General features: G+C 36.3%; 1 protein-coding gene across 2 annotated transcripts in view; it reads right to left on the reverse strand.

The window, feature by feature from the left end:
* Nucleotides 1-19,973, reverse strand: part of LOC150092535 (kyphoscoliosis peptidase-like) — a 78,638-nt gene that overhangs the window by 48,265 nt on the left and 10,400 nt on the right. For both annotated transcript variants that reach the window (XM_090414410.1, XM_090414411.1), the window contains exon 2: nt 1,929-2,900. In XM_090414410.1, the coding sequence (XP_090270536.1) occupies nt 1,929-2,891 (963 nt within the window). In that variant the 5' untranslated portion in view covers nt 2,892-2,900. The remainder of the gene's footprint in view (nt 1-1,928; nt 2,901-19,973) is intronic.

Here is a 19,973-nt window from a genome sequence, read left to right on the forward strand (position 1 = left end):
TTGAAATGAATTTGTGAAATATTACTCCCTTAATACTGAGAATAATCAATCTCAAACTTTGCTTTTTAGAAACTTTTTTAAAAATTCTTGAGTTGATGAAGATTCTCATTCACACAATACACCGAAAAAACAATCCATATTTTAGTAATATTTTTTATTCTTTTCGTCGCTCGAAATCGCAAATTTTTCATTGTTGAGAAATCTAAATTTTACCAACTATCAGCGAAAGCTATTCTTTTTTAAACCATGTGATGATAATGCGAATAAAGTGTTCTATATCATTCTTTCATTTCTATGCTAGTATTTCTTGTGTGATCATTTACATTTTTAAATAAAAATTCCGTTTAATGAACGTAAATTGAATTTTTAACTTATAACACTTGCATAGTAGTAGCACAGGCTCTCTCTGGTGGAAAAAATGGAACTTCAGTGTGAGGAATTTTGAAGCTGGTTACTCCACCTCACAGGGAGGTGATCAAATTATCTTCCCTGCACCACTCCCCCCCTAAAATTCCCATTCTCTCTCTCTCTCTCCCTCTCCAGACAGACAGACAAACAGCCAAATATATTTAAATAAGTTCTAAATATTTTGTTTCAGATTAACATGCCTGTTTATTCACGTCAGTGATGAATCTAAATTAAAACACGTTAACTTTATAGCTAAATATTATTAAGGAATACTATTAGATAAAAATATTGAAATTATTCATATGTTTCGTTTATATGATAAAATGATACTGTCATATTCAAATATAACCCCTTATTACAAATTTCATGATAAACCCATTTCGAGATTAGTGGTGGAAGCAGGTGTGCGGTTGACATGATTACACTAACGAAGCTGCATAAATGACTGATGACCTGTCAGATTCCCGACTGTTTCTGGATCAAAAGAGAGTGTGATAGAAATGCTGGTGGACATTGACTCCTCTATTTTCGGCAAGGAGCGTTGTGTGATGCCAGTACGAGGATAATAAACCGGCATAAGAGTTTGACCTAAGTTCGAACTCTTCACGGTGGTGATTCTGCATCAGACTTAAATATGTTTTCACATAAATGGCATAAAATTACTTACTGAAAGATCGTCACCAAAATAATTTACTGTTGCAATATTTGTGTGTTCGTATTATGGAACAAATCACAACTTCGTGTACTAGTCGATTCACGTAAAGGTATTTATTGTGAATATAGCGTGCTATTTCTTAAAAAAAATAATACAAATTTCAATATTTAATTTAGAGAAAGAAACCGCCATACGTAATCTATATACTAATTAATAGATGGCTGTAATTATGGCGGAAGCAACTAAAGATATGAAGCCAGCACGTGCGTATGTTTTCAGTGAAAACAGATCAATGTTATCAATCCAAAACATTCATAAGACAAGTAATATATGGTTTATGTATTGCCGAGCGTAAAACAAAGTATATTTTGTATTTCAAGGTATTCGTTTAACTGTTGCTTCATCACGTCCACATAAAGGCACCTGCCTTCAGAAACGTTCAGTATTTAAAAGCATATATTATAACAACATTCATAATTATTGGACATGATAGCTCTTTAAAAGTTATTCAGATATGAAATGTCTAAATTAGTATTTATCTTAGCTTTGAAATTATAAAAATAGGCAAGAAATAGAAACGAAGTGATTGGTTACTTTTATTCCTATTGTTGCAATTAACCTTCTTTCGTCATACTCATGAAACAGTGTCACGTATTGCACCACGCGGAACAGTAAATCTGCTGTTCCATATAGTGACACGCACTAAAGTATATCACGTGGTCTTCTCTACTACAGCAAGTGCGTGTCTCTCATTTCCTACTCATGTTATTGCCCATTTTGATGCGCTAATAATGTTAATTATCAAGAAGGCATTGCATGCACCATAGCTATTTTTATATGAGATGTAATTTGACAGACAACTTACCTCTAGGGCATGTCGGTCAATGTCCTTGAACACAGTCATGCTGGGAATCATTTCCTTTTTCTTGCAAGGCGGTGGCCTGGCAGCATATTCTGGAGATTCATCCGTTATCGGATCGTTATCCGTCTGGACCCCTGCGTCCGATTTAATAACATCCATGTACCCTCCGAGTCTTCCTTCAAAATCCGAATCGTACTTAAGACTGTCCTCCATGTCTTCCAGCAATCGGGCGATGCTGTCGTGGATTCCCGCTTTACTCATCTGCGATGCTTTACTGGTGGCGTTGGCGAGTTCTTTGTGGATGTGCGAGATGGGAGAGAGCGAATCCACCGAGGACAGCACGTTGCCTTCGATCCCGGCGGCGTTCGCCGCCAGAGCCCTGTTGACAGGATCCGTCTGCGACTCGAAGTCGACGGTCGGCAGTTTCACGGGCCGCCTCTTTTGCGATTTCGATGCAGTCTTGGGGTATTCCGGGGGATCGAACTGGACAAAGGAAACCCTGTACGTCTGCGTGCAATGATCGCTTTTAGGTCTGACGGCTTGCACTCCGATATCGATGGTCACCATGTTCACTTTCTCGGCGAACAGGTCGGCTTTCTTCGTCGAAAACAGCGTCGAATATTTCTGCTCCGTCTGCATGAGCACACTCTTCACGTTATCGCAACTGGAGTTCGTGGACGTGGAGGTCTGGGTTTCGACGTCGGAGTTCTCGGGTTCCTCCGTCTCCTCTTCCAGAAACGTTTCCAGGTCATCTTCGCTGAAATGGACGAGATCCGTTTGGGTGTTTTGGTCGTTGAGCTCGGCTTCCTGGCCCACCTGTACTCCGATGTCTGACAACGGCACCCGTGGCCGGTCGCCAAGAGGGGTCGGATTTGACGCAGTACCGTTCCACGATAAGTACGGCACTATCACTGCTTTGCTCAGTGGCGACACCAAGCGGTTTTCACGGCTCGATCCGCAGCCCATAGTTGCCTCCTAGGGAAGGAATAGAATTTCGATAAACATTGGAGTAATTCCACTTATTCAAAATTAAAAGTACTTTCATTAAATGTGAATGTTTCTGGATTGTGACAATGAAGGAAGGATTAATGTTGACAGAATTTAACAACCGTTCTTGGTTGGTATGCTGTTTCCAGGGATGAAGTTGTACACAAAGAGTGGTCATTTTAAAGGGATTTCTGTGATTCATCTTGTGCGCATCTTTCAGAATTCCATGATTTTCTTTATTGTTTGGAATTCGATAAAGGTGTGCTCAGGCATTGGATTACCCCTTACCGACTCTCTCATTTCTGACATTTGGCGACTGCATAAAAAATATCGCATGACAGTTTTACAAACATCTTTTTGAATCGCTTATTGGTTCAAGAGCTTCGAAATATCGTGAAAGAGATACTTGGTGATTTGTAGTTAGTTCTTGCAATACTTCCCTCTCTCCACACACACACACACACATGCACTACATAAAACCTACAATGCTATGCTGTGCGTAAGGTGTCCACTGACACCTCCTTTCCGTTGTACAATTAAGCAAGGCTCGCGGGAAAAAAAAGATTTCTATCAAAGACACAAAATCATTTTTCTTTTTTCTTTTTTTCTTTTAACTGACGCTTATTTTATTGATCTCCGACAAAGGTAACCCGAATTCCTCGTGATTTCAGTTCCCAGTGTAACAATGATTCTAAATATTCCAACACAGCAGTCCGAGATTATTGCCATCATTGCAGAAATCAATGAAATTCAGATACTCCAATGATTAACAAACTGCTGTGATATTAATTCCAGATTTATCGCAATGAAGCACCAAAAAGGTTTCTAATGAATAGATTGCCTTCTGCTCTTAAATGTTGCTGCTGTTTGTTTATAAATTAATCCGAAAAGAAAGGCAGAAAGCTTAAAATCGACACTGGATATCGAATAAAGAAAATGATCTATTGATAACTGTTTAAGACTAATACTAGCAGTAGATCAAGAATGGAAACAAAGGGGATGAAAAAAGAATAAGAAAGACATCTTAAGAGAGGTTGGAATGAAGCAAAGTATGAATGTATTAATGAACTCTCCCGTATTAATACATTCAGAGGAAAGAATGGAAGATTAATTTAGATGAATAATCCCGTGTTAGTAGACACAAGAACTCAGAAATAGTGTATGAAAGAGTTGAAGCATCAAATGGAGTTGTTTCAAGTATTGTGCATGATGTCGACAACGGGTTGTTGTGTTTAAAACCGGAAGAACACATTCTGATTTTTTTTAACTCAATCGTAGTGCAGGTGCAAGAATAATGTGACATGTTGGAAGGTTTTTTCCCACTTGGTTAGACTATAATAAATTTAGTTTAATCCTTTATTCAAGTGTAAACAAACAAATTTTGCGCCTGAAGTATCTTTAGGACTGAGGCAACTCGTGGTAAAGGTGGACCAAGCTCTCATCACTCCTTGTCTTAGTATCTCCCATAATACAAAGCACATCTCCTTGCGGACATGTATAATGCTATGCATTAAGGGAAGGGCCACTACCCAGACCGGTTTCGACCTTCATTGAGGTCTCATCAGTGGAAGCCAGACCCAAAGGTGGTGATACTAAGGTGGAAGCAACGGAGAGGTCAATGAAGAGGCTTCCACCTTAGTATCACCATCTCTGGGTCTGCCTCCCACTGACGAGACCTCAATGAAGGTCGAAACCGGTCTGGATAGTGGCCCTTCCCTTAATGCATAACATTATACATGTCCGCAAGGAAATGTGCTTTACATTATGGGATGCTAAGACAAGGAGTGATGAGAGCTTGGTCCACCTTTACCACGAGTTGCCTCAGTCCTGAAGTATTTCAGGCGCAAACTTTGTTTGCTTACACTTGGATAAAGGATTAAACTAAATTTATTATAATAATGTGACATGTTCCCATCGGTTCGAAAGATCCATATTCTCTTCCAGTCCATTAACCCGTCCTCAATTTAAAACCCTTATAAAAGTTTTAAACTGAAGGCGAGTTGGTCGATACGTTATTTATACCTCGAAAACCAATGCCTGCCTGATTCCAACCCAGTGCAACTTCAGTAGAATTCGATGATCACCATTTAACATTGGTTATTGCCATCGATAGCCAGAGCAACTGAAGTCATGAATTCGCGAGTGTTATTTTGTCAGAGAATTGAATGTCTTTTGGCTAGTTTAGCAATATCCTCCCTCCTTCCCAAAAATCATGGCTGTGTATTAGGTAGCCTAACGTATATTAGGCTACCGAAATGTGTGCATTGAGATTACAGTTGAAAACAGACATGCCCGCGAAAGAATTCAAACTCATAGCCTGTTGGCTGAAGGTTAAAATTCTGTGAGAGAGCGGGTACACTAACCACTTGCCCTTTCGGACAGACAAAAAATACCTAAATTTGACGATGGGTTTTCGTAGCGTATCAATTTTTTTTCCAGGTTTCTGTGATGGACAAATACAAGGAGAGGTATTAGGTTTTAAACATTTGTTTTGTAAACATAATTTATTTCTATTTCTTGCTAATAGTATTAAGTGAATGTTTTTATTAGCATAATAATCTCATTAGGGGGTATATTAAGTTTTAGTTTCTACATTATCTTTAATCCATAGAATTTCAATAATAAGGTAATACTTTTTTTTGCTACCTTCATATTAGAAATATATAACTCGTGCATTATTTCAACCTTATATCTCTTCTGGGTTTTGCCCTCATGAGGTAGTTTGGAAAAATTTAGCAAAATCAGTGGACTCACTGCTAATGTAGACAAAACAAAAAAGTTTCTGGGCTAACTCCTAAGAGAGAACCCCTCATTATACTTGGAATTCCCTTCTCCACTTTTCCAGTATTACCATTCAAAGAACTTATATACAAGAACATCGAAACCTTACAAGACTGTAAAATAGAGCCACTTCCATTTTCTCCTAAAGCAGTGGTTCTCAAACTTTTCACCCCTGAGGCCCCACCTGACAAAAGAGAAAACACTGGCAGCTTCCCCCCGCAGGTTTTATTTATCAAAATAGAAGTCGTACTACGTTTGACGTTTTATTCTGTTTATTTTGTGTTTTCTACGTACTATTTAATAGTTTTTGACACAAAATAATTAAAGTATCACAATATTAGGCCTACAATAAAAATTAGTTTTAACACTTGCAATTAACAATATTTAACTAACAAGTATTTAATTTTTCTATGTAATAATAATCAAACATTTAAATGTCAAAGTCTAATGTGATGGATGGGCCTGCTTTTGAGAACAAAGTTTATCAAAACGAGGTGTAATATCAGAAATGGCCACTCTAAGTTCTTTAGCAATATTTAGTCTTGACCGATACTTTGACTTCATACTGCCAAAGTAGAAAAGCCTTTCTCTCATAAATAGGTTGTTGCGAAAGGAATAAGGATATTCAATGCTTTTGGGCTCAAAACTGGGAATTCCTTGCCAATATGTATCCAGAACTCTGACAAAGACAATTCTTTAAATTTACTTTTCAGTGAAGTATCACTAGTGAGATCGATGAGTTGTTCTTGCTCGTTTACGTGCAGAGATAATGGCCCAGATGCATTTCCAATAGATTTATAATTCAATAAACTTCATCAACATCATCACAAAAGTATTTTTCGAAATGAACTTTCAACATTATGAGATGATCAAGTAGACAGCTTTTTATCACCATTAGAAGCACTGGATCGTCAGTGTCTTGTACCATTGACACTAGAGTAGGGAACATGTCTAGCGTGTCGCTTTCCATACTGTGTTTTCAGAGCTCTAATTTCCTCATGAATGCCTTAACTTAATTCCAAGAAAGTATAGTTGCCTCATTCTCTTGAAGAGAAGTGTTGAGAATATTTCGTTTCTCAAATATATCTGTGAGGTAAGCCATTTTCAATAAAAAATCCTTATTGCTGAAACTGTCTCCCAGTGAGTGGTTTTCTCCATTTAAAAAACAAAGCACTCATGTCTCAACTCCAACATTCTCTTTAATACCTTGCCTCTTGAAAGCCATCGAGCATCACTAAAAAAGAGCAAAGCAGTGTGGGTTTGGCACCCATTTCCTCATGTCGAACTATCAACACTGCCTCTGGCACACGCGTTTTATTAGTGCGAGTGAATCAAATAATTCTCAGTTATTTTGAAATTCATGAGAATTAAAACCTGTACATCAAAAGGTTTTCTTTCTGTATTTTTATTTGTTATCATTTTTAAAACTGATTTAGGGCAGTTTTTCCTTCTATTTAAGCAATGCAGCTTCAAAAATTCACAAAATATTGTAGACCAATCACATGTATGCAGACTTTCTCCGGAGCTACCTGCGTTTTCATTTCCCTCTGTTTGGAGTAAATGATTATGAATGTCGAAAATCGGATTTTGGACCTTTATAATCTGAATTTAAACCTACAACACTCTGTACTTAACTCTAAGAATGCTAAAACACTCAGCAAACGTCATGCTTTCTACTAATCTTTTTCCAATCTCTTGCTGATTGGAAAGAGCAGAACATGCATTCTACAGCTGCTCTCTTGCCCTTCGTATTTGGAACAAATTAAGTAATGTGTTGGGCATTCCATTACTTACAACAGAACAGGTTATCATTTTGCAGTGCCCACCACCTGTCAGCAATGGGAAGAGAATTTTGATTTTTATAATTAATGAATCAAAATACCGTTTATGAAAAGTTAGAAGAAACATAGATTTGAAAACCAGCAATATGACATACAAATGATTTGCGATATTGTATTATGGAAATTTTATGGTTCAGTCAGACAATTGTTGTAGGAAATATCAAATTTTTGTCTAGCTGGTATAAGCCACCCACATTATGCAATATTCACCAGTGAGAGAAAAAATTCTATTTTTACTATGAGAGATTTTTAAATGGTTTCATCCTCTTAGTTCAGTGTGATCTTATGGTCATTTGCCGGATGACTGGTGAGCAATCCCAGGCAGAGAAGGCCAACTCAAGGTGGTCAACTCAGTTAAGACTTACCCCATCTGCATATCAATCAGCTTTGCAATTTAGTTTCAATTTGGTCTTTTCGTTGTTCATCTGCATGAGACTGGTGAAGAAGGAAAACTGAGAGTCTTTGGCTATTTGATGATACAAAAGATACTATATATATATATATATATATATATATATATATATATATATATATATACATATATACATACATACATACATACATACAGGGTGGTTCAAAATTTCAAGTACAGATTTTGAGGGGAAGTAGAGAACATCAAAATCAACCATCTTCACATAGCAAAGCATGACCGGAAACGCCACCCGAAAGTGATAGGTGGCGCTGTTCGCCAGCGCTCTAGATGAGCAACTGGGGTTCCTCATTCAAGCTTTCGACGTCGTACGAAGAACATGCGTCGTTTTACGAACTCTGAGATGGCAGACATGCACCTCGTTTACCATATTATGTATCCAACTACTGTTGAATTGTTCAGTTACACCTAATAAAGTTTTTTGCGCTACTTACTGCCTTGTGTTATTTCTGTAAACTTGTGTCCCTGTTAGTACCTTCCGGTGGCTTTTCCGGTCATGCTTTCCTATGTGAATATGGTTTGATTTTGATGTTCTCTACCTCCCCTCAAAGTTTGTACGTGGAACACCCTGTATATATAATACTATCAGGCTCTCTTGCACCGCTATACTAACTATTCTAAGCATATGATGAACACCCCTTTACTTTTTCACCTCGATAAAGGTCGAACCTTGTATGGGTAGTGGCCCTTCCTTTAATGCGTAGTATTAAAGGGCGTTCCAAAGGGTGTGTGTGAACTTTGCATTATGGGATACTAAGGCAATTAATGTGAAGTCATTAGGCATAATATGGTATGCATGTAGCCTAGTCGCGAACATACTTGTTTGCTTACACTTGGATTAAACAAAGATATAATTTCTTTGCAAGTTTAATTTACTAAAAATTCATATTTATTGATCTCTTAGCAGTGAATAACTCGGCCATTTCCCCTCTGGATTGGTCATTAAACGTGTATATGTTAAAATTTTCCTTATTAGTGCTGCGTCGGTTCATTGCTTGCTAAGAAATCCTGCGGCATTCTTCTGAGACTTTCAAGTCCGCTGCGCACGAGAGGAATTTGGGTGCACAACAGAACAGAAACTTAGTGAATTTTAAGTTAAAAACAGTTAAGAAACTGGTAACATAAATTGAGAAATTTCGTTCAGAATTTATTAATCGCATTAATAAATTCTCAAAATTGGCTTTGGAGTTTGTGCTAACCGCGGCACGTGACCAGTGCGAAAGATTTTCGAGCACGTTGGTAAACAGAAAGGTTCGCCAAATGAATTCGAAATACTTGCAATACAGAAAGATTTCAATTATTGCATGAACGAATGTAATAATGACCTCGTCTGCGCCTGATTGTGGCAAAAATCGTTGCAAAATATTAAGGACTTAGAAGCAAGAACTTTCAAACAAAAAGCGTTTTTTTTTTTAAAAAGAAAGTTGACTAATCACAGCTCTCGTTCTGCGAAACAAGCCAAATTTTTCTCGGATTTGTAACTGCAGCCATAAAAATCCAGTACTTAATGCGAAACCTTCCATGGCGACATTTGCGGAGCATTACGACGTCTTCGGAACCATATTAGACGAATTCTCGACGCACGCCTCTTAATTACGACACGTGATACTCCATCCATAGCCATCAGTTAGAAACTTCGCTAATGGGGACCGCCTTGAAAAGGATTTACCGCGTTCTTCTTCTCCGCTGACCTTTACAGGTATTTCGGAGTGCTGATACTCGATTCATCTTGTCCGATGGCTTCCACACAGCACGTTCCCATGCTCGCGTTAGATAACAAGCTGTTGTTACGATGCGGAGGCAGAGAGTGAATCGCGGGCGTAATTTTTTTTTGTAATTCAATAAATTCTCAAAATGGGGTTTGGAGTTTGGGCTAAGTCACGTAACCAGTGCGGAAGATTTTCGAACACGTTATCTCCTCGCCTTTATCACTTATAAGTTTAAGAAAATCTTAGTAGTTAATCTCGTCCTCCTACAGTGAACGTTACCACACAAAAAAAGTAATTTTGATGGGAAAAGAAAAGATTGATATAATGAGACTTAAAGGCTTTTCGAATCTTGGTAATGAAGATATTAAAACTAAAGAATTTTATTCATTCGCCATTGGTACATTCAAATAATCTCAGCATCCTCGCTGACCATATGTACACTGCGTACTCGAAGCATCTTTTTAAGAGCTTTTCAACTTGGTCTGATATGGTCGAGGCAGGGTTATTTCTGTGAGAAATCAGTTTTTTTTTATAGTTCAAAACAAACGAATCATACTATGCAATAAAATATAACTTAAGGTGCATTATGCAGAGAGGATTAAGAATTAGATCATCATTAATAAATGGAATTAAGAATTCTCTTCAGAACATTGATTTTTTTTATGAATCGAAGTTTCTTCGTCCTGAGCAATTAATCCTAACACGTTAAGGATATTGATGATGACTCGAAATATTAGAAATATCTGACTATCGTTCTTCATTTAATAAAAGAATGTTTCTAATCCTACGTAGACCAACAACAGAGCATGTTTCTCTTGTTACGAATTCACTGAACTCGATAGGCAAGCATCTAGAGTAATTTAGGAATACCTAAAAACAATGCTGAAGAAATTCATTCTTGGTTAGTATCGACACTTCTTTGCAATTTCCATCGTAGATTTAACTTTAATTAGCAGAAATTAGACATATTGGTACTTTATTTATTTATTCGTATGGAGTTTCCTCCCGTCCCTATTAGGGCGAGTTGAGCCCCCTCATGGAGGGTTAAGTATTTATGGCTGTAGATCCGTGTGTGTTCGCGGGCCGGTTTGCCTGCATGCGGGATGCAAAACGCCAGATAAACTGGCGGAAAAAACCCTACTGACCGTGCCCAAGACCGGCTAACTTGGGTATGGCTGAGGAAGATCCTCAAATTCCTCATGCCTTCGACGGGAATCAAACCTGGGACACTCCTTCCTCAGTCATATGATTGCGAAGCGCACAGCCATTAGGCTAACCTCGCGGACATATTGGTACTTATTTAATATCAATGCAGTAGCATACGATAGTAAATGAAATCATCGTATTAAGACAATTTGCATGCTTCAATAACATTGCAGTTTAAAACGTGTAAACTGCGTTTTCGAGTAAATCGGAGTGTAAAAACGCGATCCTAAGGTCAGTACTTTTAGGAGTGAAAAATCCCTTTAAATTTGTCTTTCCAGTTACAGTTGTGGCTGTGGCTTCCTTTGCAGAGATCGGATCCACAGAGTTGTCTTATGATTCCTGCAGTCACATTTGGTGAAACGTTTCAAGATTCTTCTTCTCTCCCGTAGTCCTAAATGGACCGTTGGATCATTCATGGCTGGTAGGTGATATTCTTTGTTAGCCTCCCCAATCACCTCGGTCTCCTGTTCTTGATGTCAGTTGAGGAAGGGAGGAATTTGTCCATCTTTTGATGTGATCAGTCCATTTTAATCGAGGTCGGCCCCTAAAGCTTGATCCCGGAACGATTCCGTCTAGTGCTTGCTTTGGAATTCCAGTAGCCCTCTCTGAACGTTCCGAACCATTTCATCGGTCTTCTTCTTCTGATGACTGTCAGAATATTTTCCCTTTTTCTCTCGTCTATTGAATCAATCAGTTTTCGTACATTTTCATTGGCTTCGTGAGCGGTATAGGGAATTCTCAAAAGTCTTCTGTAAGTTTTCATTTCAAAAGACAGGAGTCTCCTCTCATCTTCCCTCAATAAAGTCCAGGCCTCACAACCATACAAGAGGACAGAATTCACCAAGGTGTCAATTAGTCTTAGTCTGGTTGTGATTGCTATTCTGTTATCTCCCCACAATTGTTTTAATTTCTGTAGGGCCACGGTTGCCTTAGCAATTCGGTATTTAATGTCGGTTGTTTTGAGCGACCATCTTGGCTCAACGTGCTTCCTAGATAAGTGAACTTGTTTATATTCTCGATTTGTTTATTGCCAATTTGTATCTTTAAGAATTCAATGTCTGATTTTGAGGTTATCATTGTTTTTGTTTTTGGTAGGTTTATTTTTATCTCATATTTTTTTTAATGTTCCGAAAACGCGGTTGGCTATCTCTCATAATTCTTCTTATGATATATATATATATATATATATTTAGGGCATTATGGGTGGGTATAGAAGGCAATTATAGCAGAATAAAAGAGGTGGAAAAATCTTGTACATGCCTTGTTTTGATTCCAAGATGTCTTCCAATTTCATGATCCTGCTGAAGGTTGTTTATAAAGGGGGAGGGGGGAGGGGGGGAGGGAGCGTGGAAATGTGTTTTGACGTGGGAAAATAAATTTGGAAAAAACCCGGGTTATGTATTAATAATAATAATATATATATATATATATATATATATATATATATATATATATATATATATATATATATATATATATATATATATATATATATATATATATATATATATATATATATATATATTTATTTATTTATTTATTTATTGTGTTTAGGGGCGCATTTTGTGGGGGGAAGGAGAAAAGGGGAAGGGTTTACTTATGTGGAAACTGGGGCAGGGGAGGGGGGTTAACGGGGTGTGGACCGTTTCGGTCGACTGATCATCATCGGAACTTTTTCGGAATGAGTGTAGGGCTATGTCAAGACTGTAAGTTGTACCTGCCAAATAAGGGCATTTGTTGTCGCTAAATGGCTGGAGGCGTGGCTTAATTTGTAAGTTCTGGATCGTCGAACATTCGGAAATTAGGTAGGGGCGGTGGACGTTGATAGAATTTTCATCGCATTTTATGGCGATAGTTTCAGATATTCTAAGCATTGATTCGTTGTCTTGTTTGTCTATGATTATAAACAACTTGATATTTTTATAAACAACCTTCAGCAGGATCATGAAATTGGAAGACATCCTGGAATCAAAACAAGGTATGTACAAACTTTTTTCCCATCTCTTTTATTCTGCTATAATTGCCTTCTATACTCACCCATAATGCCCTAATATATATATACCCTTTTTGAGTAATAATAGCCAATGTATTTAAAATAAGCGACACTCCTTAACAAAAACAGGCTATAATAACCGTAAGTTATTTATTCTTAATCCGCCAAATACTAATCCAGTGTCATATTCATGAAGAGCTTCATCTATGACATATTCCAGAAACCAATTACAAAGAAGTGGGGACAAGATGCATCCCTGTCTTACCCCTCGTTCTGCCCGTAACGGTTCACTGCTGTAATTTTTAATTACAGACAAATTAGCAGAAAAATCTTTGCTGAACACAATACGGTATAGTGAAAAGTGCGTAAATCAACGGTGTAAAAGGTATGAAAAAGTTCAAAAGAAAAACCAAAACTGAGAAATCTCCTACTCGATGTACATACAGTATAATTGTTTAATTGATAGAAGGACGTAAATCTGAAATTGTCAAAGTTAGCATTACACAAACCAGAACTTGGGCACTGACCACTACACAGACAAGTTTGCCAAAGAGCAATGGAAAGGATTTTACTCGGAGTGTTCAGATTAGATAGAACAAGGACTTAAACGACCTAACAAAATAAAAGAAATCATTTTGATAGCTAGGAAATCCAAATGGAATTGGGCAGGCCACTTGGCAAGATATCAAGATGATAGATGGTCAAGGAGAGCAACAGAGTAACTGTCGAGAGGAGTCAAAAAACCTAATAGACATAGAAAAGGATGGAGAGATGGCATTGAAAAACGGCTCGGTGTCACACGGACAATGGTCCAGGATGGGTGAGGTTGGGGAAGGCCTTTGCCATGCAGTGGGACATTAGGCTAACAACAACAGATCCGGGATTCTTCCTCTCCTACACGATAGTCAAGTCGTTCTAAGCGATTATCACCTATTTCGGTTCTTTAAAAAAATGATACTAGAAAGTTTCATTTTTGAAAGTATCTCGACGTGCATCCTTTTGCAGCAAAATAAACCAGCAGGCTGCAAATTTAAAACGTTTTTTCTTTTCTTTAAGAGCTTTTGAAATATTTTAGAATACTACAAAAATAGTAATACCTGATTAGAATATCACAAGGAAGTATTTCCTCGATAATCCGCAAGCACTGAAAATAAACCAATTAAGTTGAGTACTGAAGTGCTGTTGTAACCAGCAGGCAACCATTTATAACGCTCACTTCCAACTTCGGTAAGAAGGCATTTAATGACTGCGAAAACAAAGTCCAACTCCATTTATCGACATCATTAATGCAGCCATGATGACAGTTATCCGATATTCAACAGAATTCCAACCCATGCGGTCCGTAATCCTCTCCACTATCCTCTTCCACGCGTGCTAATTATTAAAGTCGATGTGTTCTAATCGCATCCTCTTCGAGCTCAACCTTTACACCCCTTCGTGCTCCGCTCGGTGGAATTACATTCGGAGCTGCAGAAGCAAATTTGTTAGACATTCCAGAATACTAACTTACGGTAATTCATTTTCCCAACTTTCTAAATTATTAATGATAAATTATTCTCATCTGTGAATATATTGTGATGCATAATATTCCAAGAGCTGGTACACTCCTGGATGAAGTTTTAGATATTTGAGTTTCTCGTTGCTTCCGTGGCCAATTAATAAGCATTCCCTTGAAAGGGAAATTTTTCATGGAATGTTTTCTTTCTACTCGCAGACGGATAACTCATTTTAAGTCTCTCCGGGTAGAGTGCATTTTTACTAATAAATATTCAGTTTCCAACCGTCAGAAAGACGAAAACATGAAGAGTACCTAGAAGCTAAGATGGTGATCCAACAAAACCGTCCCAGTTAATTATTTTAAGTGTTTGCACTAGGATATTAAGTAGAAATGCACACTCTTTCTTGAAGAATAAATTTTACTTCCCTGGACAGAATGATTTGTTAGAGTCCACCCTCTAGCTTATCAGAATAAAATGAAGTACTAGCTTACCGCTTCTTTTTGCCGTATTACAAGTCAGTGAGTTATATAACACGAATAAAAAAAGCTCTTAATTTATACTTCTCATAGCTTTGTGATCACCACAATCATAAGTAACATATAATTGTATAATATACACTAATTTTTTCATTGGTTAAATGTACTAAACATCTCTATCCTCTACTGAAATATAATTCTATATTTTTAATTTCAGATCAGTTATAAAAAGAGACGCATTTTGTACAATCTGATTGCAAAATAAAAATAAAGCAATTAAAAATATCTATTACATTGATTTTAAATGCTAAAAATAAATTTTATGTCAGTAAATTGGAAGCTGCTACTTGTAAATTGAAGATTTAAAAATTATTTGTTTTTGCAGGCGAAACACTGCAGATGAATCATGGCTAAATCACGCTAGCTCAAAAATTAACCGGATTGGTTTGATTGCCCAAATGAGAATCTTAGTTTATCCTGCAAAGAAGACTACTGTAAGTATGTAGACAGATTCAGATTGAGTAGTCTGAATCTGTCTACATACTTGAATGACATCTGAGTAGTCTTGAATGACATCTGTAGCCTTTCAACCTCTTCAGTTGCACAAACAAAACATTTAGTTTTCTCACAAGTTTTTAGGGGGTGTTTCTGCTTGAACATATCAACGGATACTGCCTTTGTACATTTTTATCCATTAACACACATGATACAAACTTCTTTGGAATTTGCCTCGTGTCACTGCGAACTAAATCGTTGACATTTTCTCCGACAGTCTTGTTATTTTCCGACATTATGATAGTGCAGAATGTGAATAATTTCTTTGAAGTTTTTCGCCTTTCTACTGTCGACAGATTCATTCAAATAAATTTTAATGACCCTCTTTCTCCACGAAACGATTACAAATCTAATGTACACTATCATTATGAGATGAACTTAAGAGTTAAAGAAAACGGAGAACTAAATCTTGAACTTTTTCGAGCAAAAGACCTCGTAAGAAACCATTGACAGCGTTATTATATAATTTAAGAGTTTATTTCTTGTATGCTAGAAGGAATGTGTCATTACTAAACGATTAGCCCGCTTACAGAAAATGTTTGTAAACATTTCTAATCCAGAGGTGTATCTGATGGATGTTCCCCTGTATTGAGTGCTTTACCGCATTACACTTGATAATTACAGAAAGCTATCTTCAAGGATTAGTAAGTAATATAATGATAATTGCAAATCTTGCTGGACATTTTCTATTTCAAAACGTAGATCTTTTCTCTTGGAACATTAGTTAGCTATTTATTACACTCGTGCTTCCAGAAAGCCTGTAATATTGAGGTATCTAATGTATTCTGATAATCCGGTTTACTGACCGTAACGTCATACTCAACTGTTGATATATTGCATTGACAGTTATGTCTCAATCAACAGACACAAAATCCGTATCATCGTTTTTATAATAAAACATTAAAATGTCATGCAACTAACTCAAATCTATAAACGGAACTACTGTACATCTTTATTAAAATACTGATTCTGAATAAATAAATATTCTCGTTAACTTAAAACAGTGCCATTATTTAATTACCCATTAAATCGTAGGACCTTAATTGAATTTGGGCACACCACCTCTGCAATTAAAATAATAGACGCATAGGTTTGTATTCTTAGGAATAGAGGAAAAATAATAAATTATATTCTAAAGAACATTAAAATTCGTCGAATAGCATTTGACCTGTGATGTGTGCCAAATGCTGAGTGTGCTGAGATATCTATCTAGTTGAATCCACGTAACCTTCATGGTATCTTACTTAAATTTCTGAACGTGTTAAACAAAAATGGGTTGTTCGTGGAACATAATGAAAATATACTTCGCTAGTTGTTAGACTAATTATTTATGCAAACATTTTACTGAACTGCGAATCCAGAACATCCCTCAGACAGGTGAAACATACACGCCCTTAACGGTACTCATTGATACTCTTCACTTTCCCACAAATGTCGATCACTCCTAAGGATGCTTAAATTTCTTCTTGAAATTCCGAATTCTTTACAAGAGACATGATCAATATATCATTTATCATTCCTGACAGCTATTTCAGAAATAAAATTATCACGTGGACATTGAAAAGATGGACTGTGAAAGAAATATTCAAATCAATAAATTCTCTATTCTGTTTTTGCATCTGTTTTAAAAGAAAAAAAAAACGTTTTCTGTTTATAGAGAACTAAAAAACCGGTCGACGCTTATACTGGTAGATAGTTGTAGAGAATGACGTCACTGTCTTTCAGTGTGCGCAGTTTTTTACGTTTCAGGGAAATTGCAATACATCTCCCACACAAATTATTTTCGTTTCAAGATCCATCTTAGTCGGGAAGGTGTCACATGAGCAATTTATTCGCTGGCATGGATCCAAGCACGCCCTGTGAAGGGAGTTAAAACTTTCCCTCTGCTTTCAGAAAAGGCGTTGTCTGCAGTGTGATACCGAAGTAAAGGAAACCATATAAATCACTCCAAGATCATCTTTTGTAACTTCACCTAAATCAAATCCAAGATGTTTTGTGTAGTTACATACTAGTGAAAAATGTTTAATTACTCATAGGATTTAAAATAAAGTCGGTTATCATTCAACTGCAAAGTTTAGTTCTTTGAATTCTTACAAAATAATGCCTCGGTTCTTATCTTTCAAGATATTACTTTCCCCTATTCGACTAGCAATAGCATGCATCTATTTTAGATTTTACTACTTGTTCAGTAGTCATGCAATTAGAAAGTATCAAAGAAATTTGACGAGTCTACATAATTTATAAATGAAGTTTAAAAAGGAGAAATTAATTCCAAGAGATTTAATGTGACGAGATATTGTAACTTACAATCCCCCTTTCAATCTAGTTTATTTCGTAACGTGTTTAAGCTAAATGGCCTGTCATGGCCAAGTCGGTTAGTTTCATAAAAACCCAATCAAGGCTGTGATGAAACTTACTCCCATCTCCGTAGTTTATTTCTGTCAATGTATTTTCAATACATTGACATAAAATCCAGGAATACATCAGTGAATCTAAAAAAAATTCCTTTAGTAAGAAATGTAAAATTCTTTTACTTTTACTAATAAAAAGTAAAAGTAAATGACTTTTAATTCTTCTAACTAATAACCTAATATATATAAGTTGATGACTTAAGAATTATAAATATAATTTATTAAATTAATGTTTGGTGTAATTTGATTTTAACCCTTTTATGCTTCCGGTATTTCGACGATGTGAATGCTAAAGAATGTGTTGTAATAATTTGTGGGTTAGTAGTGATAATCTTCTTTAGAAATTAATAATATTACTGTAGATATGGGAATATAAGTACATCAGATTGTAAGATGAGTAGCAAATATTCATGCTGAAAACAGAACTTAAAATAATCAGTGTGTATGAGACCGAAGGCCAAGTTAAACTTACATTATTGGAATTTAATATTTTATATCAGTGTGCGTAAATTCTGTTTCAGTTGAAATCAATTATATGTCCTTTATCATAATAAACGGTTTACAAGCATTTGAGAATCTACCTTACTTGGCACTGATAAGTGAATCAGAAATTTTGTGCGCTTAGATATTTGCAGTTTGTTCATGACGTATTAGCTTGGTAAAAGCAATTGGTTTTTGATAAACACAATTATCAACAATATAAAACTCATGCGAGATAATTGAGATAATTACAAATATAAATTTTCAATATAAACTTAAACAGCATCAAAAATAGACACATATCAGAGAAATTTCTTTTTAACAGACATCTAAGCCTTATATTTCATCTTATAATTCAGTATCTTTTCTTTAAGGAACAAAATGTTACATTTCATGCACTGAGCATGTTACGCAATATACAGTACATTATCTTCTAATTAATGTCAGATTTCAGCATATGCATGAGTGAGAAAATAGCCTGACGTGAACGCATTTCACCTGCGTTCTATAGAAGTGTCCAGTAATGTCCTTTTAGTGAAGTGCTGATTCAAAAGCTACGTGAATCGAAAGTTGTCATTTCATGACGAAATACAAAATATCAATAACTCCGGAAATGCATGCGAAAAGTCAGATCGATTTCATGCTTCTTATCTGCGTATCAATGTTCACCAGAGGGCAACACTATCCATTTGTTTCCTTAGTAACTGATCGTTGCTTAGAATATATACAGTTCTTTTTCCATGTTACAAGGGAGAAAAACAAACTATTAGGTAAAGTAATATTAGTACATAAAAAAGTTAATTTAAAATTTTTGCTGTTTAATCGAAACCTATGGGAGAATGTAAATAAAATAACCGTGATGATTATCTGGGTTAATGACGAGAGAGAATTAACTGCAACTGTTATTGTAGAATTAAAGTATTTCGCATCTCTAGTGGAACTGAAGTTGTACTCAGTGAAATGAAGATTTCTTTCTTCTTGCAATTTTCAAAATCTCCATTCGACTTGATAATGCACACAATAAGTTGGTTTGAACACACAACATGCTTTTTTTCATGATTTAGTGTACCAAATGTCTTCACGTTTGCATTCACTCTTATGATAACATGTCGCATTTCGGTCACTAAACTCTAGGAAACGTTTGATATCACTGGAAATGTATTTGAATGGTTTAACTCCACAACAAACTTGCAACGTCACTTCGATACTGCTATCTGACATTGTTAGCATAGAAGACGAAAACAACGTTTCCTGTGGACAGGATCTGACCTCATTATAGCTTGAATTTTACTACCTGCATCAAGGATATAGAGATTGCACGCGATGGGTTTTGTAGTACATCGACCCTTGGTTTGTTTCATTACCCCTTCCAAATAGGAGTTTACGTTGCAGAAGAGAGTACTTAGAACCAGCAACACCAATTGCAGTTAGCAATTGCTGTGGCGGTTCAAACAATACTATTTCAATACTATTATTAAACTATAGTATTTTCGTTAATCCATAATTTGTTCGATATTTATTAAAATGTGCTGAAATATTAACAGAAATGCTTTGCATCTGGAATCTAATGGTATAAGCAGGAAAGTATATGTGGGATACGCTTCGGAGATTGAAGCTGTACATCTTCTTCACAAAACTGTCAGCTTATGGATGAGATAAGGAGGATTCAGGTTTCAGATT

Source organism: Typopeltis vanoorti, chromosome 25 (assembly GCF_054136105.1).
Source record: "Typopeltis vanoorti isolate ZY-2024b chromosome 25, IOZ_Tvanoo_1.0, whole genome shotgun sequence".
NCBI lineage: Eukaryota > Metazoa > Arthropoda > Arachnida > Uropygi > Thelyphonidae > Typopeltis > Typopeltis vanoorti.